General features: G+C 43.4%; 1 protein-coding gene across 1 annotated transcript in view; it reads left to right on the forward strand.

Moving 5' to 3' along the window:
* The window catches only part of HMCN1 (hemicentin 1), a 254,348-nt gene that overhangs the window by 209,187 nt on the left and 17,391 nt on the right, over positions 1–27,770 (forward strand). Inside the window, exons 88-100 of the mRNA XM_070749005.1 lie at positions 577–747; positions 1,633–1,803; positions 8,925–9,095; positions 10,551–10,721; positions 11,685–11,855; positions 13,561–13,731; positions 19,469–19,618; positions 20,184–20,321; positions 20,879–21,000; positions 23,768–24,005; positions 25,439–25,501; positions 26,840–26,959; positions 27,324–27,458. Coding sequence (XP_070605106.1) covers positions 577–747; positions 1,633–1,803; positions 8,925–9,095; positions 10,551–10,721; positions 11,685–11,855; positions 13,561–13,731; positions 19,469–19,618; positions 20,184–20,321; positions 20,879–21,000; positions 23,768–24,005; positions 25,439–25,501; positions 26,840–26,959; positions 27,324–27,458 — 1,992 coding nt within the window. The remainder of the gene's footprint in view (positions 1–576; positions 748–1,632; positions 1,804–8,924; positions 9,096–10,550; positions 10,722–11,684; positions 11,856–13,560; positions 13,732–19,468; positions 19,619–20,183; positions 20,322–20,878; positions 21,001–23,767; positions 24,006–25,438; positions 25,502–26,839; positions 26,960–27,323; positions 27,459–27,770) is intronic.

Genomic DNA, 27,770 nt, shown 5'->3' on the forward strand with positions numbered 1-27,770 from the left:
GTGAACTGATCAGAATCTACAGAATTAATTATGTAGTAAGTAAATGAATACCAAGAAATTACTCATGTATTATATTCTCTCTCTCTCTCTCTCTTTGTTCTTTCTTTATTCAACATTTGGTTGTCATAATTCACAACAAAATTGTTGTAGACTAAGGCCCCAGTATTATTTTGATCATTCTTTTTTAACTTTCTTCTATCTTATCAGTTTTTTCAAAACATTGATAAAAGGAAGTTGGGAGACATACTTTAATCCATCCATTAGTTTAATTGCTTTAATTATGTAGATAGAATAATATCTTTAGATATTGGAGGTAAGCCTATAGACCATTTTTCGTTCCGCACAGGATAATGAAAACGAGAGTTTTTCTGATTTCTCAGAAGCCAAGAACAACAATTGCTAATTCTTTTGAATCATTTCCAGCCAAGTCTTTATTCAATATTTAGTTATCATAATTCACAACAAAATTGTTTTAGATTAATGGCAGGACAACCTTTTGATTTTTTTAAAGACTGCATGTGTGTATAGGTTCTAAAATGAGTATTGACTAAATTAATGCAATTTATTCCATTGCAGTGCACGGTGGGTTTTCTCAATGGCTTGACTGGCAACCATGCAGTGTAACATGTGGCCCAGGTGTCCAAAAAAGGATTCGTCTATGCAACAATCCCTTTCCTGCTAATGGTGGACGAAGCTGTGTGGAGACTGATTATGAAACACGTAGCTGTCAGAGCAAGTTGTGTCCAGGTAAATGCTCATCTTTTGTTTATTCACATTGATTATCTTATAAATCTGAAGATACCATAAATGCTTGAGGGATACCTCTACCATGGTTCAGTGCTATTATTTCTTTATTACTCATGAATAATTGATACATTATGTTATCCCCTAGCATTCATCCTTGCACGAATCCCAGCGACCGATTAGGTCCCACAGAGTGGGCCTTCTCCGGGTCCTGTCAACTAAACAATGTCGGTTGGCGGGCCCCAGGGGAAGAGCCTTCTCTGTGGTGGCCCTGACTCTCTAGAACCAGCTCCCCCCAGAGATTAGAACTGCCCCTACCCTCCTTGCCTTTCGTAAACTCCTTAAAACCCATCTTTGTCGTCAGGCATGGGGGAACTGAGATATCTCCCCCAGGCCTATATAATTTATGTATGGTATGTTTGTAGGTATGTCTGCTTAAAAATGGTTTTTTTTAACTATTTTAAATTTTAAATTGTAAATTATTAGATTTGTCATGAACTGTTTTATTGTGTTGTGAGCCGCTCCGAGTCTATGGAGAGGGGCAGCATACAAATCTAATAAATAAATAAATAAGTAAGCAAGCAAGCAAACAAACAAACAAACAAACAAACAAACAAACAAACAAACAAATAAAGAAGTTATTTAAAGGAAATTCCTCTTGTGCCCTTGGGACTTTCTTCCAAATTCACAAACTGTTTAGCAACCACAACTATGTTGAGTTTCTTTGATTTGATCAAGAGGATGCACTATGAAAATACTGAATCATGGCCAATGTTGCTATTTAATCTATGCCACCAGTCCATTGAATCTTTTATTACTGTAATTACGAAGTTATCGATCATTTCAGTGCACATGAGTAACTGAAAATAAATTGTGGATGCTGTTTAGTGGATGGAAACTGGTCTGAATGGGGGTCTTGGGAAGAATGCTCTAAAACCTGTGGGCAAGGCAATAAAACCAGAACCAGAAGTTGTAGCAACCCTCCAGCTCAACACAGTGGAAGACCTTGTGAAGGCAATGCAGGGGAGACAGTTTTGTGCAACATAAGGCCCTGCCCAGGTAAGAAATAATTTAGTCATATGCTTGACATAAAATTTCTTTTTCTTCCTCATTTGTAAAACATATCTACTTATCTGTTCCAGTGTAAACATTGAAATTGACTTTAAAAAGATGAAAAATTAAAAAGATTTTGAAAAGATTTTACTCTACAACATTTTCATCATCTGTTTTGAGATTCATTTTGGATTGCTGTTCTTCGTTTAACATTTTCAGATATTAGGTCGTAAACTGCCATGAGTATTTCTATTCTGAAAAGTACTATATGCAGTTAATACATTCATAAAATTAGAAGTTCCTATTAGAAAACCAAATGTGAAATGGTTGGATCCAAAGTTTGTGATCATATACATTCCCCCCCCCCCCATGTCTGCCTTTGTAATTTTTTCTCCTTTTCATCTTAATGAGAACTTTGATTTGCTGGAGAGACGGAGTAACGACACGGACACAAGAGCTGGATTTAAACTGGGTCATTTTTATTAACATAAATTTGCATAATTTATTCATTAAATTTGCATATATTAGCATAATCAACTATGACCCGGAACTGGACCTGCAGGGTCAAACAAATACTTCCGGGGCGGAAATGACGTTAGAGCAAAAAACTTCCTGGGCAACTCATGGGCGTATCTCGATGCAAGTCTAGGTGAGGGACCACTCCATTACCTGCGACCCTGCCATGCTTTGCATGAGGGGGGTCCCACCGGCTAACCCCAATCCGGGAATTTAAAGGTGCAGGACCCAAAGACAGGTTCCCCCCAGCTGCTCAGGCAGTCGCTCCCTCCATGAGCTTGCAGAGAACCTGTCAATCATCCCCAAAGATGCCCAAGGGAGAACGCGCGGTTGCTAAACCACCCCCCAGTTTTCCGCCCCTAACCTGCCACGGAGCAGGGGTCAGATCTCTATCTTGGCCCCCCGACTCCCCCCTCTAGCTGCGCCAGCTCACGCAGAGACCGCTGCAGGTCCTGTAAGAAAATGGCGTTCCCCTGTTCTGCAGGTGAACGCCGTCGGCCCGGTAAAGCCATGGCCGGTCTATGGTGATGAGGGGATGGGCCACTACAACCCCACCTAATTCCCTAACTGTTTTACCCAGGGCCCTATTCACTCTACATCTAGCCCGGTGAATGGCCCTAAGGGAAGTGGCGGCCCTCCCAACGATCCTAGGTAGGATCTCTGACCACACCACTTGCGTGGCGGGCCACTCTGCACGAAGCCTTCGCAGGTCTTCGCGCGCCTGGATGATCAGCGCCAGGCCTCCCAGAATGCAAAGGTCATTGCCCCCGAGGTGCAATACCCGCCATCTGGGTGCGGCCACGGGATGCTGCCCACCCAGACCCAACTGGGCACGACCCTGGGTAGCCGCCCGCCCAGTACTGCCAAGCACAGCCACAGAATGCTGACTGCCCAGCAACGCCGGTAGGAGACCCTCCCACCGCATACCTCTCCGGCCCGTCCAGGCAACCTTGACCCACCGCCCCAAGGACAACTGGGTCCCGATGGCGCTCCTGGCAGCTGAGTGGCCGGCCCAAAATATCATGCCGTGGCCACACAGCAGCGCCGTCGGTTTCGCATTAGCCTGGGGACCTGCAAGAGGACACACACAGAGAGGTTACCCAGCCTAAGCCCTGCCTAGGATCTACAGCGGGCCTAACATAACCCAAATATGCCGCTGAATCCGATGGGCTGGGAAACCAGAAAGTGCCGCGCTAGTGGCGGCGCCGATACGGAACGAATGCGTTCCATAACCGGCGGGATCCATACCTACCTGGGCCATTGCCCTGGACACTAACACCCAAACTTGGTAACGGGTCAGAGGGGTACCGACCCAATGCCTAAAGAGGTACCCCTGCCCCGACCCCCGTAAGCTACAATAAAGCTGTAGGGCGGCCACCGGACACACCGACTGGTCGGCGGCCGCACTAAGCTGGATACTAACCCCTCTGTGTAGCTGATCCGTCTTAGACTGCCTTACTACAAGGGATACCCCCCCTTGTCTAAAGGCCAGATCAGCATTCTGGAAGGCCCGGAGCAGAATGTCAGCCTGAGACGACGCATGGCCTCGCTGACCTGAGGGCCCCAAAAAACATGACACCAGTCGCTGCCCTAAAAAAGACGGGCCTCATACAAGGAGGCACACAGACTGTCAAAAACCCCTCTAATCAAAGACAGCCGCTCCACCGTCAGAGCCCGACGAGTGTCACCAGGGGCCCCCGCTTGCTCCCTCATCCTGCCTTCCAGCATCTTCCTGATGCAGAAGTCACCTGAAAAATCCGCAAACCCCCCCCCCCGCCTTGGACAAAAAGGCGAGGCCGGCTAACCTGGACCTAATAGTCCTAACTGACAGGCCACGCTGTCTAAGCTGGACGCAAACCACGGCCAGGCGCTCTACAGGGACAGGCCAAAGTGGGGAACCCCTGCCCTGCCTGAAATCCCCAAACTCCCTACCAGCACGCTGGTATGCCCGCAGGGTGCCGTGCGCTACAGATAGGGAGACAGCCCTGGATGCCTCGTCTCTCCACCGCTCGGGAGCCCAACCAAGACTCCAGAGGTGGCCGGGAAACGCTTCTGGCAACTCACGGGCCCACGGGCCCAGGGTCCGAAACCTGGACAGCTGACCACGGGACAAGGCATCAGCGACCCCGTTATCCAACCCGGGGACATGCCTAGCCAAAAACAACGTGTTTAGGGACAAGGACCTGTGCACAAAATGGCGGACAAGCCGCATGACCCTGTCACTCCTAGAGGACAGGGCATTCACAACATGGACAACCGCTAGGTTATCACACCAAAAGTGCACAGTCTTGTCCCTAAACTGCTCCCCCCAAAGCTCTAATGCCACTACTAAGGGGAAGAGCTCCAAGAACGTAAGGTCCTTAACCAATGAAGAGGCACTCCATTCCGGAGGCCACGCCGACCAGCACCACTGGTCACCTAACACTACCCCGAAACCACAAGTCCCCGCAGCATCGGAGCAGAGCTGCAACTCAGCTTCCAAAAGAAGCTCGTGCCTCCAAAAAGACAAACCATTAAACCTATCCAAGAAATCCCGCCACACGCAGAGGTCAGCCCTGACCCCTGCGCAGAGGCGGGTACGATGATGGGGCAAACGAAGCCCCCACATCGCGTTGTACAATCGTCTCGAAAAAGCTCTGCTGGGAACAACCACCCGACAGGCAAAATTAAGAATCCCTGCCAATTCCTGAAGCTGCCGTAGGGTAACCTTCCGGCAGCCCAGAACCTCATCGAGCTTTCTTCTGATCTTGAGCAACTTCTCCAGGGGCAATCTAGAAGATTGCTCCTCTGAGTCCAATTCAATACCCAGAAAGGTAATCCTGGTGGCGGGGCCTTCGGTCTTCTCAGAGGCTAAAGGCACCCCCAACTGAGCACAAAGGGCTTCGAAGCCCCGCATTAGAGCAAAACATTGCTCCGAATGCGCAGGCCCCGCCAACAAGAAATCATCAAGGTAGTGAACGACCGTACCCAGACCACTATGCCTCATGAGCGCCCATTCCAAAAAGGTGCTAAAACTCTCGAAAAGAGAGCACGAGACAGAGCAACCCATAGGCAAGGCTCTGTCCACGTAATAACCACCCTCAAAATGGAAGCCCAACAGCTCAAAGTCATCTGGGTGAATGGGGAGGAGCCGGAATGCCGACTTAATGTCGCATTTACCCATAAGGGCTCCTATCCCACACTTCCTAACCATAGTCACGGCTGCATCAAAGGATGCATACCGGACCGAACAAAGCTCGTCAGGAATGAAGTCATTCACTGACTCCCCTTTTGGAAAAGACAAATGGTGAATCAACCTAAATTCACCACTCGCCTTTTTGGGGACCACACCTAAGGGAGACACACGAAGATCCAGGAAGGGCAGCTCCGAGAAGGACCCGAGGACCCTGCCCTCGGCCACCTCCTTGTCCCTAACAATGTCTTCATGACCAACAACCGACCTGAGGTTGTCAGACATGAAGGCCCTCCTAACACCCATGTAAGGGATCCTAAATCCCTTCGAGAATCCTAGCAAGAGAGCAGCCGCTCTCGAGCGAGGGTGGTAGTCACCCAACCAACCCTCAACCAACCCCCAACAGGCGGGGGAGGCTTTGGGGGCCCCCGCCCTTCTTTTCCGCCCCCCACTTGGGGCGGGGACACACGGCTGAGGAATGGTTCCCCCCACAATTCCCACACGCGTGCCAAAACCTGCAAAAGGGACGAAAACACGCCCCTTTTGCGGCGAACTCATGGCACGCCGGGGAGGCCCCCTTCCCTGCTCCCCCCACCGCGTCCTTGGCCGGCGCGGGAGTCACGGGCTCCTCTTCCATAAAATGACCGCTGTCGGTCCTATCACATCCTTCCTTACCGGACATATGAGTGGCCTGAAACCAAAGATCTGGGACCACCATATCCCAGGGCAAGTAGGGGTCATGGGCGATGCGCATCCTAAACCCCTTATCGTAGTGCCTCCAGATCGTACCTGCGTACTCAAAGTGGGCTCGCGCTATTAAATCTATGTATTTCAGCAAGGCAGCGGCCCTACCCGGCTGCCTCTGAATCACCACCGAAGCGAAAGTCAAAAAAGCATACAGCCAAGAGCTGAAACACTTCGTGACTTTCGTTTTCTTCACCTTTTCCCCGGGCACGACATCTTTGTCCTGCTTGGGGACCTCCCTATTTAAAAGGGAGAAAAGGTCCACGTATTCCCCCCGCCAAATCGCTTCCTTCACCGATGGGTGGAGATGATAGCCCAATGGTGTAGCGGGCAACCCACAAGGGATAGCCACAGGCTTGATGCTGGCGAACGGGTCCCACACCGTGGTGGCCCCCATCCCCAGCACTCCAAGCCCCGGTGGGTACACCAAAGGGGGCGGTGGCATAATGGCCGGCGGAGGAGGGATCCAACCCCCCGCCCCTGCCCCAGGTGGGAAAGGTACTCCTGACGCTACTACCGGCGGAGCCGGCGGGGACCAAACCTGCCCACATGTGCCCGCAGTAGCCCCCAGCAAGCTATTGCCACTCCCCAATGCAGGCGGGATAAACCCGGGACCCTGCACGGGGAGGAGCGGTGTAGTGCCTGCGTGTGGTGCAACCTCACCTGCCCCATAAGGGGTGGAAGCCCTCCATGGGGGGCCCATCCTAGCTGGGCCCTGGAATGATGACCACTCCCCCGACTGGGCCATCTGCCCAGTCTGGGCCGTCTGCCCGGTATGGGCCCTCTGCCCGGTATTGGCCATCTGCGCGGTGTGGGCCATCTGCCCATCCTGGGCTGGTTCCTCTTCAGGGTCACTGCCCCATGCCGTGGATGCAGTCATGGGAAGCCCCTCCGGGCCCACTCCTGACTGCCACCGCTCCAGCTCATCGAGCCTCTCCAAGACCCTGGCCCAGGAGAGAGAAGGAGAAACCTCGGTGTGAGGAGGCGCAGGCATGAACCCCACCACCCCCTCAGACGGGACCACCCCCAGGGGGCCCTCTGCGCTAGCCCGAGCCCGGGCAGAAGGCCTAGGAGCCCTCCTAGGCCGCACCACAGGTTGAGCCGCGGGGGCCCGAGGTTGCCTCTTCTTAGGGGCCATGGGACTAAGTCTTCTGATTTCTGTTTTGTTTTTTGTTTTTTATTATTATTTTTTATAAACAAGAGAAGAAAAACGGGGGGGGGGAAACAACCCCCAAGGGGCCTACAGCACCAAGCAAGGCCTGTCCTACCCGGCAGGCCCAACCACTGCACCCCTACGGGCCAATCCGCCCCCCCTCCCTAGCGGTGGCAGCAAGGCCTCACTGCCCACCGCTTTATACCTAGGCCCTTTAGAAACAGGGCCACCCCCCCCAGGGACCACTGCCGCCGAAAGGAAGCCCCCCAAGACCCCCGACCACCGGGGCGACTAAGGCTCCAAACCAGAGCGGAGACCGGCCGATGCCGGCTCCACTGACCACTCCTGCCGCCCAAACGCCATCCGGCCTGGGCCACAGCCTCGAAAAAGCCATCTCGCTCTGACTAGCCACTTAAAATGGCGGCCGCACACGAGGCCGCACTCAAAATGGCCACCGCGAGCAAACAAACAAGTGTCTGCTCGTGGCTGCTGTCCGGGTGAAAAGGCTGAACCTCGGGCCTGCTCGCCCTTATATAGGGCAAGCAGGCCCCACCCGGACCAATCAGCAGCCGGGCCATTCAGACCCGAAAAATCCCGAGCGAAGTCTCATCACGCGAGACTTCGCTCGGGATCCAAGATGGCGGCCGCCATGAGGGTCCGGTGTCTCCCGGTCCCTCCAGCAAAGCCTGCTGCCGGGTAAGTCCGGCGCCGTCATTCTCTTAAATTGTATGTGTAATACTAGGAGCTCAAAATGCTCTTGTTTAGTTTTAGGCTGTTTTCATCTTCTAATATGTTCCAAAATTCTTGGTCTGTCTGTCTGTCTGTCTGTCTGTCTGTCTGTCTGTCTGTCTGTCTGTCTGTCTGTCTGTCTGTCTGTCTGTCTGTCTGTCTGTGTCTCTCTCTCTCTCTCTCTCTCTCTCTCTCTCTCTATCTATCTATCTATCTATCTATCTATCTATCTATCTTCTGTTGAATCACCCTGGTATACCCAAATATGGGAGGCAGCATACTGCTTCCTTTTTGCCTGTCCATGCCTCCAGGGGCCATCCAGGCAGTTAATTTTTATAGCTGACAAACTATATTCTATTATGTATAACATATTTTTGCTGATAATGAAAATGAAGGGAATCTAGTATATATCTATTTCATGCAATTTAGCTCTCATCTGCTAGCCATATCCTTATCAGGATTTGAACCTGGACAATCTGTCTATAAGGCAGTAGCTTTAACATCTCAGCCACAGGTTCTCATCCTGTCTCACCTTGTATCAAGGAAGAGTTATATATGTTTTTTTCTGTCGAATCACCCTGGCATACCCAAATATGGGAGGGAACATACTGCTTCCTTTTTGCCTCTCGGCCCCTATGCAACTGTTATACTGTATATGTATGCACACACACACACACACATACGTGCACGCACCTACACACATACATTATGCAAATAGCCTTCCCACAGATGCCACTATGATCCATTCCAATATGTATATTTTTGTTTTCTATTTTTGCAGTTTCTTTTTGGACTAACTTTGTTTGCTTCTAGTTAACGGTGCCTGGAGTTCCTGGTTATCATGGGGATCTTGCAGTGAGACCTGTGGCAAAGGTTCTCAGAACAGAATAAGGCTGTGCAATAATCCTCCTCCATCATTTGATGGTTCTTACTGTGATGGGTCTGATGTACAGATGCAGGTTTGCAATGAGAGAAATTGTCCAGGTAAGTTACAAATAGATTTTGATTTTCATTTGAGTTTATAGAAAGTATCCCTCTCCACAATTCTGTGCAATTGGGTCCAATTCTCACAGTTTTCTTGGCAAGGACTTTTTGGAAGTGGTTCGCCTTTGCTTACTTCCTAAGAGTGAGCGAAAGAGACTACTAGACCAAAGTCACCCAGATGGCTTTGTACTTAAGGTGGGAGTAGAATTCATGATCTTCCAGTATTTAGCCTGATGCTTTAACCACTACACTCAACTGGCTCTCATTTAAACATAGTGTGTTCTAAAAAAAATAGAGTGAGACAGAAATGAAAGGAAGTTTGGCTAAATTGAATTTATGATGAAGAGGGAAGGAAAGAGAAAGGGAAAATGTAATATGTAAGCTCTTTAAATAAACCTCTGAGGATGCGCTCAGGTAACAAATCACTGAACAAAGAGAGTTCTAATTTCTCTCCTCTAGACTTTAATAGCAGTACTTGGCTCTCAGTTTAGTTTGTAGATGAGGAAGTCAGCCAAAGTAGTAGCAGCCAGTCTACGACAAATACAAAGTTTGGTTTTGTAAGATGAAGGAGGGTGAGCCTTCCTTCATATAGAGAATATTCATATTAATACTGCTTGGAACTTAATAGCAATAGCACTTAGACTTATATACTGCTTCATAGTGCTTTACAAAAGTGATTTACAGAGCCAGCAAATTGGCCCCACAATCTGGGTCCTCATTTTACCAACCTCAGAAAGATGGAAGGCTGAATCAGCCTTAAGCCATTAACAACTGATCTCCTGGCAGTGAGCAATGAGTTAGTCTGCAATACTGCATTGGATCCATAGTTCCCTCTAAGCTGAGCAGTGAGCAATCGCTCACTTAAAAATCATCATCAACTCAGAGTTTTTCAAACCTGCCCAGAAGCCGAGAGGGAAAGAGTGAGAGGGAAAGAGTGAGAGGGAAGGAGAGAGAGAGGAAGAGAGAGAAACAGATAAAAAAAAGAGAGGAAGGAAAAGAAAAAGAAAAAGAATGGGAGTAATGAAGAGAGAAAGAAAATCAAAATCTAGTTTGAAACTAGCTCAACTATTTAAGTGGCATTTTGATATTGATAGAGTTGCCCTATTATGAGCTCACTGTTATACACAGTACAGTATTTTATTTTGAAATTCTCTGAGGCAAAACAGGGTGGGTTTTTTGTTTGTTTGTTTGTTGGTTGGTTGGTTTATTTAATATTTCTGTGCCGCCCAGTCCCGAAGGGACTGCCGCTCAGACACTATACTTTTCCGCCCACCCCCCAAAACTATTAGAGGGAACACTGATTGGATCCTTAATTAACTGCTCTCATTTATAGATTTATTACACATCAGATTTAGTTACACAGAATATGCACAGCAATTATGTCTGCTATTTCTGGTCCGAATGCTTATACAGTATGTCGGTGCATATCAAAGATACATCTTTTTGTTTAACTAGTGAATGGAAAATGGACTTCCTGGTCTAGCTGGAGTGCCTGCACTATGTCTTGTGGAGGTGGTACCCAACAGAGAACAAGAGATTGCTCAGACCCAACCCCAGAGAATGGTGGACTTATATGTGAAGGGAACGATCTCCAGGTTGACTTTTGCAACACTGACCTCTGTCCCAGTAAGTACATAGGACCAATGTGATGTATACTGAGATATATTTCATTTTGTAGGAAATTAAAAACTGGATTGGAATCTGGTCCAGGAGAGCTATAATGTTACTTTCCAGGTGTTGTGGTTAGCTCTGGCCCAGTTCCTGCCCCAAGGACTCTGGATGTGGGGGAGACATCCACATGCTGCAGGCCTGTTTTGCCCCCAGTGGAATCTGATGATGAAGGCTCCTCTGACCAAGAAGACATGAGTGACAGGGAGGAGGAACGTGTGGCAGACAGCTCAGAAGGAGATCAATTATCTAGCTCCTCCTTGGATTCAGAACAAGAGTTAATGATACAGCCACGCATGCGGAGAGCGCTGCATAGGCAACAACAACTGAGAGATTATTATAAAAGAAAATGAGGCCACCTGTGGTTGGGTGGGGCTGTGGTAATTAGTGAGGCTGCTATAAATAGCAGCCTGTGGGTTTGGCCATTGTGGAGGATTATCTGATCGTTGTGTTTCGTGACTGCTTTACTGACTTGGACTTTTTGTGTGCTGATTTTTCCCCGCTTTGAAACTAAACCAGAGCAAAGTGTGTTTCACTTTGTGAAAGAAGAAGGACTGTGAATTGCCTCACAGCTGCAAGCTAAGTATCACAGAACTGATAAGGGACTTGTACAAATTACCAGTTTGTTTGGATACAGTGCTCTTTGCTATACCAAAAGAGGGCTTGGTTTAAGTGAATTTTCATTATAAAGAACATTGTTTTGAATTTTCAAACGTGTGTGTGTCTGAAATTTGTACCTGTGAATTTTTGGGAGGAGTCTACCAGAGAGCCCAACAGAACACCAGGTAGGAAGGCAGAGGAGTTATTTAAATATAATTATTTCCAAAAGTATTCCCTTGTCTTTATTTAAAAATAGGCTGACATTCCTGTGCCTTTCAATATAAAAAAAATACTGATTTGAAAAATGTCCTGTTTCCAAAGGACATGGAAATTGGGGGCCCTGGAGCAACTGGGGGACTTGCAGTCGCACATGTAATGGTGGCCATATGAGAAGATATCGGACTTGTGACAATCCTCACCCGCTTAATGGAGGAAGAGCCTGTGCAGGGGCTGATACACAGACTCAGAGGTGTCATGCTGAGCCGTGTTCTGGTGAGTTATGTTGAGATAGACAGTAGGATAGGAAATGCAATATTCTGGATGTCTGCAAAACAATGAACCTATTTCTAAGGATAACAATAGAAGCATACCAGAACTGAAGATCTGTCTCATAAGACCCTGCATGTTCATAGGAATAAAAATTCTTTACGAATTCTGATGGATTTGAAATGTGTACAGCTATGAATGAGCTATTGGTTGTTACTTCTTTTGTACTTATCTGCCTGTTACTGGAGTGTAGCTCTGTTTCCAACCAAAAGCAATGTTGGTACGTCTTGGTATAGCTAGGCTATGAGACCTTTGACATACACTGAGCAGAGAATTTTAACAGAATGTGGATGTGTGGTAAAGCCAAAGAAAAAGACACAGACTTAGTTATGCTTAATAAGTACTATTTACATATATACAAAACAGAAACAATCCATAACAAGCACTAAGCCATCCAATATAATAAGCACTAAGCAAACACACTCCCCCCTCAAGGCAAAGCAAAAGTGAATAAGTGTTAAAGCATCACTGAGGGAAGGAGTACTGGCGTCCTCTTATGGCGAACCAGCCCAAAATATTTAAAGTGATAGTACAAGAGACTACAATAGGTAGTTTACAATGGCAAACCCTAACAACCATGTACCTTGTACTAACAATCATGGTGCAAAGAGGAACAGAGACTAAGAGGCTAAGCCCACTTTGCATTGATTATTTTGCTTTACATAGCATGGAAGCATTTTGCATCCCAGACCCTGAGTGAGGAAAAAATTAACTGAGTATAAAATCCACTCAGTTTACCTCCTTTGAAGGAGATCAACCCACTTTTGAAGAGACTGACCTGCTCTACCTGTTTCTTGACTTGCAAAAAACCATCGTATATCTTCTTTATTACTATTTTACTACACAAAATAGATGGGTGAATGTGCATGCAATTTTAGTATGTTCTGAAATAGATATTAAAGATTGTGAGGAGAGTTCATGAACTGTGTGTGAGTGAGGAATCTTCTATCCCCATGGTGGCGAACCTATGGAATGAGCGCCAGAACCGGCACACACAGCCATCCTGTGGCCTCGCTGGCTCCTCTTCCAAATTCCTCTGCACACACACACATGTCAGTTACCTGGCCTTCTCGCACACAGGAGCACCAAAACCCAAAAGAGTAGCATTCTAGTGCACACTGACTCCCAAACTTCTGGTTTGCTGTTATGCACATGCACTATGGCCAGCTGTTTGTCAGGCATGCATCCATGCTAGAAACCAAATGTTTGGATGCTGGCACACACGAGGGTGCTGGAACACTGTTCTCCCAGGTTTCGGCACTCCCACATGTGTGAAGGCCAGCAAGGCCGCACAGTCCAGGCAGGATAGTTTTGTGTGTCATTTCTGGCACACAGGTCAGAATGTGGTGACATAAAAGACTAGCCATTACTGTTCTTTCCCATCCCCCAACTACTTTTCCTTGTCTATTCTTGCTCTAACCTGCTGTATTTCAATCCTAGATTTCATTTGATCTCCATTTATCTGCCTTTTTACTATTGATAGCCCTTTCATTCATTTATATGCATGATTATTAGTAATGGTAATAATTTCAGTTAGTATATAATAGTTGCAATTGTCATTTACTAATAAACAACAACCAAAACTCTTGAAAAGCATTAATGAAACATTGTTATTTTTTAAATTTTATTTTACTTCTGTATTGATTTACAGTGGATGGAAACTGGGGTCCATGGCAGCCTTGGAGTATATGCTCAGCATCTTGTGGAGCAGGGGAAAAGATTCGATCACGGTTATGCAGCAATCCACCTGTCTCTAACAATGGACGTCCTTGTCCTGGAGATGGGACTCAGATATCCAGATGTAACATTCAGGCTTGTCCAGGTACCTGTGTATACCCATGTTTGTTTGTTTGTTTGTTTGTGTGTTAGTTTATTCATTCATTCATTCATTCATTTATTTATTTATTTATCTATCTATTTATTTATTTATTCCAATACATAATACACATTGAAGAGAATAGATATTTAGTAATATAACTAAAGAAATGACTAGAAGAAAATATATAAAAGTATAGGTGAACAAATTTGAAAGGAAGAAAAGATAATGAGATAAGGAGAGACAATTGGACAGGGGACGGGAGGCACACTGGTGCACTTATGCACGCCCCTCTAAGGAACTGGAGAGGTCAATCGTGGATAGTCTAAGGGAGAAATGTTGGGGGGGTAGGGGTTGACACTATTGAGTCAGGTAATGAGTTCCACGCTTCGACAACTCGGTTGCTGAAGTCATATTTTTTACAGTCAAGTTTGGAGCGGTTAATATTAAGTTTGAATCTGTTGCATGCTCTTGTGTTGTTGCGATTGAAGCTGAAGCAGTCATTGACAGGTAGAACGTTGCAGCATATGATCTTGTGGGCAATACTTAGATTGTGTTTTAGGCGTCGTAGTTCTAAGCTTTCAAATACTGGAGGGAAAGAGTTGTTATGGGCAACTCATAACTCGTTATTGGTGCTACTTTCTCACAACACTTTCCAAACAAGAAGAAAGTACAGTGATCCCCCAGTTATTGCGTCCCCGACCATTGCGAACAGGGTAATTCGCGATTTTTCAACCCGGAAGTCAAAATACCAACTCCTCGCTGCCGCTCGCCCGCCCTTCGCCTGCCCACGCCGTTCGCTCCCCCCTCTTGCTGGCGGGAGGGCGAGAAGCCCTCCCCAGCACCCGCTCGCCCGCCCTTCACCGCTCGCCCGCCCTTCGCCCTGGCCGCTTCTTCCCAGCGGAGAAATTCCAGCCCCCACCTGGTCCCGCCCGATCCTCCTCCCTGAGGCAGCTCGCCCTCCCATGGCTGCTTCCTCCACCCTCCATTGCAAGCCCTCGCCACCGCAGCCAACGCGCGCTGCGATCTTCAAGCCTGGCTCCTTTCGGCCCAGCATCCCGGGCCAAGCAGCTGCCTTCCGTGACTGAGCCTGGCTGGCCCGGAAGATCGTAGCGCGCGTTGGCTGCAGCGGCGAGCGAAGCCAAGCCGGCAGCAATGTCGCCGCCGGTGCAGCCAACGCGCGCTACGATCTTCCGGGCGAGCCAGGCTCAGTGACGGAAGGCAGCCGCTTGGGCCGAGAGGAGCCGGCCTTGATCCGCTGAGCCTGGCTGGCCCGGAAGATCGTAGCGCGCGTTGGCTGCACCGGCGGCGACATTGCTGCCGGCTTGGCTTCGCTCGCCGCTGCAGCCAACGCGCGCTACGATCTTCCGGGCCAGCCAGGCTCAGCGGATCAAGGCCGGCTCCTCTCGGCCCAAGCGGCTGCCTTCCGTCACTGAGCCTGGCTCGCCCGGAAGATCGTAGCGCGCGTTGGCTGCAGCGGCGAGCGAAGCCAAGCCGGCAGCAATGTCGCCGCCGGTGCAGCCAACGCGCGCTACGATCTTCCGGGCCAGCCAGGCTCAGCGGATCAAGGCAGCCGCTTGGGCCGAGAGGAGCCGGCCTTGATCCGCTGAGCCTTCACATTCCTCCAAGTCATTTCGCCGCTCATGTCCTGGCTAAACCGGGCAGCAGGAGACAGGCTTTGAGTTTTGGCTGCGGGGCGAGGGAGTTAGGAAAGTCCTACTTCTCCCCCCGCAGCCAAAACTCAAAGCCTGTCTCCTGCTGCCCGGTTTAGCCAGGACACGAGCGGCGAAATGACTTGGAGGAATGTGAAGCTGAAACCGGCCGGTTTCAGCTTCACATTCCTCCAAGTCATTTCGCCGCTCGTGTCCTGGCTAAACCGGGCAGCAGGAGACAGGCGGTGGGCTGGGAGCCGCAGGCGAAAGGAGCTCGGGCATTGTTCTCCGGACCCCGCCCGCAGCCTGGAGAGGGAAAGGGCCGCCGCGGGGCTGAGCGGGCGGGGTCCGGAGAACAATGCCTGGCGCCGCGCTCCGATGCCCGAGCTCCTTTCGCCTGCGGCTCCCAGCAGCACTTTGAATCCAGCAGCTTCTGCTGGATACGGGCAGTGGGTGGGACGAGCGGCGCGGAAGCCAGGGGCTGTGGCAGCTCGCCCCCCCATCGCCCGTATCCAGCAGAAGCGGCGGGATTCAAAGGGATTCAAGGCTAACTTTTGCGCTTGGCTTGAGGACTCAGCTCGGAAGCTGCATGGGTGTTTTAAAAGGTCTCCGCCGGCATGGGGGGCTTCCTACCACCTCCCGAACCCCCAACTCGGGTTTGGGGGGGTGCTAAGAAGCCCCCCATGCCGGCGGAGACCTTTTAAAACACCCGTGCAGCTTCCGAGCTGAGTCCTCAATCTTCGGCTCCTCGCTAGCGCTGCGGAAGTAAAAACACCATCTGCACATGCGCAGATGGTGTTTGTACTTCCGCAGCGCTACTTCGCGAAAACCCGCTCGTTGCGGGGGTTCCTGGAACGGAACCCTCGCAACGAGCGGGGGATCACTGTATATTCTAAATCCTAATCTGCTTTAATTAGTCTTTATCCTTAGATTTAAACACCATGAGGTGGAGAGGTTAATGATTACTGGAATTGCAGCAGCTTTAAGAGGAAATTTAAAATATTCTCCTAAGGCAAATGATAATTAAGATGGAAGGTGTCATTGTCCAATCTTTGTCTTTTATTCAGAGGTGGGATTCAGCAGTTCTGACCAGTTCTGAAGAAATTTTGAGTAGTTTGGAAAACCGGTAAAAGCCACCTCTGAATGGCCCTGCCCCCATCTATTCTCTGCCTCCCAAGTTCCAGCTGATCAGGAGGAAATTGGGATTTTGCAGTAACCTTCCCCTGGAGGGGGTAGGAATGGAGATTTTGCAGTATCCTTCCCCTGCCATGCCCACAAAGCCACACCCATAGAACCAGCAGTAAAAAAAATTGAATCCCACCATTGCTTTTATTGTAATGAATGCTGATTTTGTCTATTCAGTGAACGCATTCAGCACTATTGTAACGGTATAATGGTACATATTGAAATTTGTAATGTAAATCCTTTGTTATTTAGGTCTTTAAGAGCCGAATGAGATTCTAAATGATGCAGAGCTGGTGCGATTGCATTGTTTATTTACATTATACTTCTTGTAATGTTTTCTACCAAAAATATTGGCTGACTTTGTTACCATTGGCTCTCCCAGTTCATAAATAACTTAACAAATCATACTTATTTTGAATCTGATGTTCAAATGAGAACATAAAAAGGGAATGAAAATAGCTAAGAAAAGTCCACAGCTAGGGCCCCGTAAAAGGTTCTGAAGACAAATAGAATAGAAAGCATTAAGTTTTATCAAAGTTACCAAAATGTTGAACTATTGGTACCTTAACAATTCTGAAAAAATAGAAAGATAAATAGAAAGATAAAGCTTCGTATAAGGCAGTCATAGTGGGCAAAGCCAAACACAAGAAAGAGTTTTGTAGATGTGTTTTATACATAAAACCTGATGCCCCAAACACAAACTTATTTATTTCAGTGTACAATTTAGTCTCTCCTCTCACTTATTTTCTACAAAATTGCTACAAACACCAACTTAGCAAATGGTATGTGATTACTCCTGGGGAGAATACAGAATTACATTCCTGTGAGCCTCTAGTCACAACCTTTTCGCCAACTCAATCATTACATAAGCTTGTTTTATGTGTGTTTTGGTTTAAGGAAAATCTTATTTAGTATATATTTCAGCACAAAAAAATCCAAAACTTTGTGAATTAAATGGATGGCGAAAAGGATACTTGTTTATAGTACTAGAGCTAAAACAGGAAGGCAGAGCCTCATCTTGTTCAACCTCAACTGGGAACATGTGTGCTGGGTGACTAAATTTTTTGCCACTCTGTGCGTGTCTGTGAATGATTGCAAAAGTATTGCGATTTGTGATTATAAATAAATTTTAGTGAGGAGGTGAATTCACAAACATAGAGGATTGACTGTACATTTTCTCTTGTTTGGGATCAATAAACCTTCTCTTTCTCACACACATTTTCAGCAAATAAAATTGACACATCCCACCCCACACCACCATTTTCCTTTAGATTATTCCTCCTCTATATAATATATCTCCTCCTGGGTTGCTCTTTTTTCCCCCTTCAAATGACTTCCACATATAAATAGTTTCTATCTTTCTTGGCATCTTTACTGGCTCCAATTATCTCTTAAGGTAGCTGGAGGCCCAACTTTCTTACTGACAAAGGCAGATATATTTTAATTGGACTAGGTATGGTTACTTGGTAATCATTAGCAAATACAAGCAGTCCGTATTTAACTACTGCACCATTTAGTGACCATTTAAGAGTAATTTTGTAACCAATACACACATTTATGACCTTTGCATTTTGATCTTCAACCAAGTTGCTAGTCCTGATTGTGGTTACTAAATGAGGACTTCCTGTATTATGTTGCTGATTCAGTGGGTAGATTTACTCAGGATATATATTAAGCTTGTGAACAGAAGGACAGTGGAACACTTGACTTCTAATATTGCAGCAAATCTTTGATATTTTCTGCTATTATAAACACTTGAACTAGCATATTCTATTTTCATAATTATGGCAGAGATATAGTTTAATTAGTTCTGTCCCTGTAGATCTTCTATCCTTTGCTTTTCTAAAAGACCAATTTTTGAGATGAATATATTCAACTAAATTCAAAGAAGAATTTGGAAACTATTCAAAATTTCTGGCAAAAGTTTGCAAATTAATCTAAAGCTTACTTATAATTTCTTGTTTATTAGAGCCATACAAAAAGTTTCTAAAGCGTTAGAAAGTTATTTAAAATGCTATGTAATTCAAGTGAAGTTGCTTGCTGATCCTATTCAAACTTGAAATCTGATGAGGTTTGAAATAACAGAGATGTCTCTTTTGTGGCCAATACTTGGAATGTTTTTCCCCTCAAAATGCAAGCAGAAGAACACAAAGTGGTTTCACTTGTCAGAATGATTAATACACTCTGGTGGTTTGGCTAATTTCCTACTCAAATAATGGCATAAATGCTGTCTGAATTCCTTTAGGAGCTTACTCTACTTTCCTTCCTGCCACATTTTGTTATGTTGGAACTAGAAAGCAGTGTTAAACAAGAATCATGTTTCACCTACAGGACTTTGCACCTCGTAAAATAATATCCCTCTAGGGACACCTGATCCTGTAGAATGATTAAGTCTGATAGATGTTCAATTTAATTTCATGGTTCCATAACAAAGAGAGCATTGTGGACTCACACCGGCACTTGACACCCATATATGATTTGATTTTTTAAAAATATTCTATTTCAGTGTAAGAGATTTCCCAGTCAGGCATATTACCAAACATAAGGAGTGTACATTTTTTTAAAAAATGGTTATTTAATCCAGTATTTGTGATATCTATGGAAAATCCATAAATGCACTAAGGCACTGTTTCTCAACCTCAAGCTGGCTGGGGAATGCTGGGAATTGAAGTCCACAGATCTTAAAAGTTGCCAAGTTTGAGAAACACTACAATAACATCAAGTTACTGAGAAGCATATGCTTCTTTGCATTACTTTCTTGACCAATGATAGTAATTCTTGCCATGAATTTGTCTAATTGCTTTTTTTTTTTTTTTTATACCATCATCAGAAAATGAACTGTAGAATTTAGTTGTGTATTTTGGAGAAAACTGCTTCCTTTGGCTTTTCTTTCCTTTCCCCCGCAGGTGGACCTTCACATGCAAGAGGAAGCATCATTGGACATATTAATGATGTTGAGTTTGGAATTGCTTTCCTGAATGCAACCATAATAGATGGTCCAGATGAGGATATTACAAGCATAGAAGCCAAAATTACAAATATACCTTGGAATCTTGGTACAGCTGTTCCTTTTATGCATTAAATGTTTTATTTAGATGTATCAGATTTACACCATTTCTTTTCCTTGTAATATTTTAAATCAACATGAAAGGTCTATGTTTATCATGGCTAAACTAGATATCATCAAGATTTCATAAGTATAAAGCACATCTTATTTTTTCCAAGAGCTTAGAAAGATTTGGAAAATGGTACAGCACAAAACTAGTTCAGACTCAAAAGAGTTCAGAATTCAGGGTCTATGTGGGTTTCAGATGGTATTTTGTCTATGTAGAAGGCCACCAGGACATTTGATAGCAGTATGGAGAAACCAGAAAGCAGGCAAATGCATTGAGATCCTTGTACTTATATCAATACATTCTTCGTAATGTTAGTTTATTCTACTCCTTTTAATAAATTACTTAGGGCAGTCATGAACAAAGAGAAAAATATTCATGATCTTCAAGTTTTGTCAGCTAAAAGTGAGAGGAAGTTGCTTTCAGGAAGTGATGAAGAAAAATATTTTCCAAAAATTACAAATATCAAAAAGGTGCTATGCTTATCATAATGCTATTTCTCTTAAAGGTCCTGTAATGAGAGTGCTGGTTTCTATTCTGAGTCCTGTTTATTGGATAACAGCCAAGGAAATTGGAGAAGCTGTGAATGGCTTTTCGCTCACCAGTGCAGTTTTCAAGCGGGAAACACAAGTAGAATTTGCTACTGGTTAGTAAAAATAGAATACAGATGTTACATTTGCATAAGATCCAAAACATTTTCTTTTAGAAGTGTTTACAATTAATTTGCATATGATACTAAGGAAGAAGTGAAATTACAGAATGAACCCAATGGCAGTAACATCTTGATAGCTAAATGTTGCTTTGTACTTTCCAAACAACAAATGTATACAAAATGTGTACACTGCATTCTAAGAAAAAGTATGCTTTAAAATGTACAATAAAATGTGTGCAACTTTTAATTAATAGTTTTAAAAAATAATTAACAAGTGGAAATTGTTAGATGTGTGCAAATTGGCAACTGAGGCAGAGACATTAGTATCTGCCTCTAATTTTTTGTTTTGATTTAATAAATATGATTTTGGTATTTTTGGATAGAAGCCTTTCTGCACTATAGCAAATACATATTTCAAGAAATGTTTTATACAGCCATTTAGTTCTGGACTAAATGGTCCATATCAACTCATTTCACACGTAATGTGTCTTGTGAAAATATACCCCATGCTCACATCATTCACTCATCAGAACTATTGTTGAAATCCATAGGAGAGCTAGTACGAATGACTCATGTTGCCCGTGGTTTGGATTCAGATGGTTCTTTACTCTTGGATGTTGTCATCAGTGGCCACATATTACAGCTACAGTCAACAGCTGATATTAATGTAAAAGTAAGTCAAGACATTGTTGTAATCATAGGTTTAAATTATTAAGACATTCGTTGCTATATACAGTATTCAGCCATATATCATATTAAAGTGTCATATAAGTAAGGGTTGAAACCGACTGTGTTACATGCAATTCTTGTTTATTTTTAAGCAGTCATTTTTCCTTTTCTGTCCCATGTCTCCAGCAAGCTTGTGTAATCTTGGACCATTTGTGTACACTGTTTTGAGTTCCACTTTGCATTAGCATTGTTCTGTTTGCTATTTAAGACTAAATTTTTGGCTTCTTTAGGACTTTGGAAACTTGTCAAAGATCTGGTATAATGAAACATTCCCATGAGAAGATTTGTGTAAAATGTATTAGAATGCAATGTCCAAAGACTGATCAAACAACAAAACAATTTGCACAGAGAAATAAGAACAAGAGATAGAGTGTAGTGTTAAAGTCTCAAAAACCTGAAATGAAATCTAGTGAGGGTGAAGGTTCATTTTCCAAGCTTCTGTATTTCTAGTACATCTAGTAAAAAATTTCTCTATAGACAGAAATAGAAATCTCCTGAATAAAATATTCATCTATTTCAATTACTTGGCTCCTTCTAGCCTTAAAGAGGCTGAATGAATCAGAAGTTATTGAGCGGATGACAACCCCCCCCCCTTTTTAAATGCCATTCACTTGCCTTAGGCTTCTTCCAAGTTCTGTTTTTAATTTTTTAATATTACCTATACAGTGGTACCTCATGATACGAACCCCTCCGCCTATGGAATTCCCTATTGGGATTCCCCACCTTCTTTCTAGCCTCCAGATCGGCCGAAAACACCACTGTCAATTGCAAAAACAGCGCTCCGCCGAGCGGCGGCACCCGTCTGTAACCTTCTGAAACAGCCGGGCGCTTCTCTGCGGTCTCCGGAACCCGAACCTGAACGTCCAGGTTCGGCATTTGGGAGAATGCCAAGAAGCCCCCCGGCTGTTTTAAAAGGTGACAGCCGGGCAGCGGCGCCCAGCGGAACACCATTTTGCGATATTTTTTTCTTTTTGCACGGATTAATCGCTTTTACATTGTTTCCTATGGGAAACAATGTTTCGTCTTACGAACGTTTCACCTTACGAACCTACTTCCGGAACCAATTAGGTTCGTAAGATGAGGTATTACTGTACTTCTTTATTTCCAGCAGAGGGAGGTGCTGACTCATGTGACCAAGAAAAATTTCTACCCTCTGGGGAATGTCATTTAATAGTCTAGCACAGGGGTAGGCAAAGTTGGCTCTTCTATGACTTGTGGACTTCAACTCCCAGAATTCCTGAGCCAATCATGCTAGCTCAGGAATTCTGGGAGTTGAAGTCCTTGTCATAGAAGAGCCAAATCTGCCTACCCCTGGTCTAGCACAAATAGCAGGTTACTGTCCCAACAAGAGCCAACCACTGGGAATAAATAAATCACTGGTGTCATGTTGCTGGGGCAGTGGCTACTGTGAAAGGATAAATAAATATTTGAGAATTGTTTTAGGGTTTGGATGTAAAATCATTCGATAGTGTTCTTTCTTCTTTTTAAAAAAATATATTCATGTTCCTTATTCTAAGACAGGGGTCTCCAAACCTTTTACACAGGGGGCCAGTTCACTGTCCCTCGGACTGTTGGAGGGCCGGACTATAAAAAAAATCTGTGAACAGATTCCTATGCACACTGCACATACCTTATTTTTTTCTCTCTCACTCTTTCTCTCTCTCTCTCTTGCTTTCTTTCTGTCTCTTGGTCTGCCTTTCTCACTCTCTCTCTTGCTATCTCTCTTCCTCCCTCCCTCCCTTTCTCTCTCTCCCTCTCTTTCTCCCCCTTCCTTCCTTCCCTCCTTCCTTCCTCTCCACTTCTTTCCCTTGCTCTTTTCCCCTCCTCTTTCCCTTTTCTTTCTTTCTCTCCACTTCTCTCTCTCTCTTTTCCTTCTTTCACCCTCCCTCTTCTCTCCCCGCAGAGGACTCACCCGAGAAGCCTCCACCCTCCGACCCCGGACTCCCATTCAATCCCCATTCAGAAAATGGGAACTAGCAACTCAAAGAGGAGGAGGAGGCGGGTGTGTGCGTGTATGTGTGTGTGTTGTGCCCAGCTCAGCTTTCGGCAAGCCTTACTTTACCTGGGGTGAGATGAGATTGAGGGGAACGTTCTCACTGCTTTTCCAGTGCAGCCTTATTGATTCCTTCCATGAATTTCTTTCCAGTGTACCTTAGTATATATTTCGTCCATGTTCCATTGCAGGACAATTAGTAGCAAGGAATCTGGATATTTTCAAATGTGTAGACAAATTTGGTGGCTATCTGGACTAGTCCCTGCAGTTTTCTTGGCAAATTATATTTTTCCCAGAAGTGGTTTTGCCTTTACCTGCTTCCTCAGAAGGAGAGAGTGTGACTGATCCAAGGCGACACAGCTTTCTTTGTGTCTAAGGAAGGGCTAAAACCTACACCCCCCCCCCCCAATTTTTAGCCTGGTGCCTTAAAGTGCATTTCTAATTTATTCCAAAAGTCAGAGGTAAACATGGAAGTTTAGCTTTTGCCATTAATTCCTGCACTGGGAATAAAACACTGATGTCATTCCTCTGGAAAACAAGTAATTGGGATCAGTATCAATTTCATCAATCTGTTAAATCGTATATCTACATAAGTATCATTTGAAATTTTAAATAGCAATTCTTCTTTAATTGTAAATGATTGTGAATTTTTGCATGGCAAACAAAAGAAAATTCTCTTTGCAGTTTCTTCAGCTTAAAGCTGTGGTGTTCATTTTAGGATTATACAGAAGATTACATTCAAACAGGCCCTGGTCAGCTTTATGCTTATTCCACTCGGCTCTTTAGCATAGATGGCGTCAGTTTACCATATACTTGGAACCATACCATTACATACGATCAAAATCGTGGGAAAATGCCTTTCCTGGTTGAAACACTTCAAGCCTCTTCCATTAAAACAGAATATAACCCACATGAAGAAGCTCTGACTTTTAAAATTGCTGCTTCCATTAAAAAAGGTATGGATTTTGAGGAAGGTAAATATACACATTATTATTATTATTATTATTATTATTATTATTATTATTAGTAGTAGTAGTAGTAGTAGTGTTATTGTTATTGTTATTATTGTTGTGGTTATTGTTATCGTTACTGCTGTTATTGTTATTGTCATTGTTATTGTCTTCAGAGAGGAATGGCATACAAGTCTAATAAATTATTATTATTATTATTATTATTATTATTATTATTATTATTATTATTATTATTATTGTTTTCAAAAATATGTTTTGTCCTTTTCCTTCTTTACAATTTAGGTCAGATCATGTATTAAAAACTGTCAGTAAAATGAGGCAATCCATGTGCTAAAGCTTAATATAATTATATTTCATTATATTTAATTAAATAAATAACAATTCAAATAAAAACTATAATGGTTGCACACAGACTTAGAAATGTTTGAAAGTAATTGTGCACTCATAAAAGTTTTATTATTAGAGATCAAGGTTGGGGGGATGGATTGACACTGGAAGTAATTAATTTGGAACTAATAATTTTTGGGGGAGATTAATTATAAATAATGTACTATTTTATTATAATATAAAAATACATATTCTAAAATGTATTGAAGATGTTTGTATGGAAAAAATAAAATAAAAATTACCCAGAAAGTTTTATTATCTTACCTTTTGCTTATTTTGTAAACAACATTTTTTTCAAGATACAACCATCCTTTGAGAAGTTATGACCTAATCCATCCTGGCAATTTTCAGTACATTTGAGCATTAGAGTACCAAACATGAATTGGTCATTGGCCAGCATAAATTTCCTTAATCCAGCTAGCCTTTTGCATCTTCCCAAAAGAATGAAAGTTACTTTTTTCCTCAATATTAATGAAGACAGAATGTCTCCTGTAAACATGACATTTGCCCTGGTAGCTGCATTTGGGGGCGATGTTCTTTTCTTAAAGTCACCTTGAATACAAACATTATATTGGACTTAATTTTTAAAATGTGATTCATGGACTTTTTGGGTAAATATTTTAGTTCTGAATAGAAACTTTTTGAACTAAGATGCACAACAAGTCTATTAAGGCTGCCATAATAGGAAAAAAATTGAAATTCCATTAGCCCAACTATCTTTTCAACAGAGAATTTGCAATGTGAAATGCAGCTGTGGTAACCTTGGTAGACAGCAGTTTAGCCTGTAATGAAATACCTCTAACAAAGATGAACCTGTCATTTTTCACTGCAATCTGCTCCATCGTTGAGAACTGTTTTATCATTATGATTATGGTAGTTAAAAATCTGTTTCTATGCCATTTCATCCATCAGTTCTATTTCTTACCTCAGGAGCAATTTTAAAAAAGTCTTCCATTTTTGAAGTAGCTGTCTTCTGAAAGATAAGAGTAACAACTTATATCAATCTGATTAGCCATTCCCTTCTTCCACAGGAGATCACAGTAACCAGTGCCCTAATGGGTTTAATTTGGATTCTTCAGGTCCCTACTGTTCAGGTGAGAGAATCCACAAACCTGACCATGGCAAACCATATATTCTCCTTCCTCTTTCATGAACTGTTTTTTCCCCTTTCAGTTATCAAAACAAAAAGATAGTAAAGTACTGTTGGTATAAATGTCCTTCCAGGTGTTTATTTTTTTTTAAAGGGTTATTTTCAGTGGTGGAAAAATCCAAAATTGCCTGAGGAAATAAACTGGCAGATATATCTGAAATGCTGAAATTTGCTTTTACAGTGTAGAGCTCCAAGCTTTAGCATATAACATGCTCTTTTAAATCAAACTGAATTTAACTTTGTTTTTCTTTTGTGACATGCTTGGTAATGAGTGAGTTCAAACAGCATCTTCAACCTGGGTAGAATTTCAATGTGATGGTTCCTGGTTTCTTTTCTTTACTATTATTGTAAGGCTGCTAGCATTATTTCTTTTGGATATATATATTTTTTATTTTTTTCCACCTTAAAATGTACATAAATGGAAATACGTACATATCATTGTCTAACATATCTGATTGAATACATATGCAATGAACATGTAATACACATAAAGCATCAATATCTAACAATATGTATATAAAATCTTCTTATATAAAAAAATTAATAAAATCATCCTAAAGTTCTATTTGCATTTCATCAATTATAACGTAACTCCATCTGTCTAAGAACTCAGCTAGTTGGAAACAAAAACTAACTTTAATCTAAACATTAAAAAAACAAAATACAAAAACTATAGAAAAAGTTACATGTATCCTCTCTCATTCTAGCACTCATATTCACAAGTCTTAAACTCCTTTTAGTCTGTGTTACATAATTATCGAATGCTGCCACCTTTTCTCTTCTTGTCAACCAGGTTTCGACCATCTGTCTCTAATTCTTTTACATTAATTTCAAAATGTTTATTTATTTGTTTTATCAATTTTTATTTTCAATCCATTCATAAAAATTTCCTCAAATTTTATAAAATTCCAAACCTTCTTTAGGTTTAATTTTCATTGTAAGTCTATTCATGTCATCACAATCCATAATCTTCCTTAACATTTCTCTTTCTCTTAGTATTCTATTTAATTTCCAATTTTGTACATATACAGTTCTAGCAGCAGTCACAATATGAACAATTAAATATATTTCTTCTTTATTAAATTTATCTTTTAAAAATGAGATTAATAATTTATTTAAAAAATTATTTGGCATTGTGGAGATTTCTTGTTGTAGGAAATATAATCTAATATAAAGGGATGTGAAAGATTAAACCTCTAGCAGACGCCAGGCAGCAGTTGGGCTACAGATTGTACTCTTAGGTACTTAGCTATCTGTTAATTATTCTGTTTCCTCCCATTAGATGAAGATGAGTGTATAACCCAGAAACCATGTTCCCACATATGTCACAATATTGTAGGGACCTATTACTGCTCCTGTCCCAAGGGTTTTACTATATCAGCAGATGGAAGAGCATGTCAAGGTAAGCATCACTTTCTGAAATGTCTTGGAGAGCAATCAGTGTCCTTGAAATCTAGGTGAGACCAAGGAATAGCTTCTGCAGAGTGAGGCATCACCCTAACTTCTCCAGTCCAGTTTTATCTAATGAGCAATTATTTGTGGTAGGTGGTTGTTCTTAATTAGGGAATTGGAGACCAGAAACAACAGTGGAGAACAAAGGAGCCATAGATTGAAAAGAATAAAATGGATTCTCTCTAAGACTAGAGAGTAGGACAATAGCCGATAAACTTCAATATATTTTTTGATTATGCCCTTTATATATATGCTTCAATAGCCTTTACTGCCATTTGAACTATATTAAACTTTTGTATTGCTATTTAATGCAGATATTGATGAGTGTGCCTTAGGGAGGCATTCATGCTTGGCTGGCCAAGACTGTGAGAACATTATTGGCTCATATCGCTGTGTGGTTCAATGTGGGATTGGTTTTAAAAGAACAGCAGATGGATTGAGTTGCCAAGGTATGGAAATGACAATAGGCATCAAACATTTTCATTAAAGGGCTTAATGCTCATTAAATAAGACTTTCATGGGGATAAGGTCAGTGATGGGCTACCAAAAGTTTTACTACCACACTGTGGGTGGGGCTTTTGCATTTTGTTTCAACATCTTTCAGTGCAAATTGGATCCTCTGGAGTGGAGCTACAAATTTTGCTACTGGAACTGTGTTCCTGACCGTTCCTGTAGGAGCCCATCACTGGATAAGGTGTTCCCCTAGAATAGTAAGAAACAGATTGGAAAAATGTGTATTGAGAATTTGCTTTCTCCAAATG

The sequence above is a fragment of the Erythrolamprus reginae genome, chromosome 3 (assembly GCF_031021105.1).
Source record: "Erythrolamprus reginae isolate rEryReg1 chromosome 3, rEryReg1.hap1, whole genome shotgun sequence".
Taxonomy (NCBI): domain Eukaryota; kingdom Metazoa; phylum Chordata; class Lepidosauria; order Squamata; family Dipsadidae; genus Erythrolamprus; species Erythrolamprus reginae.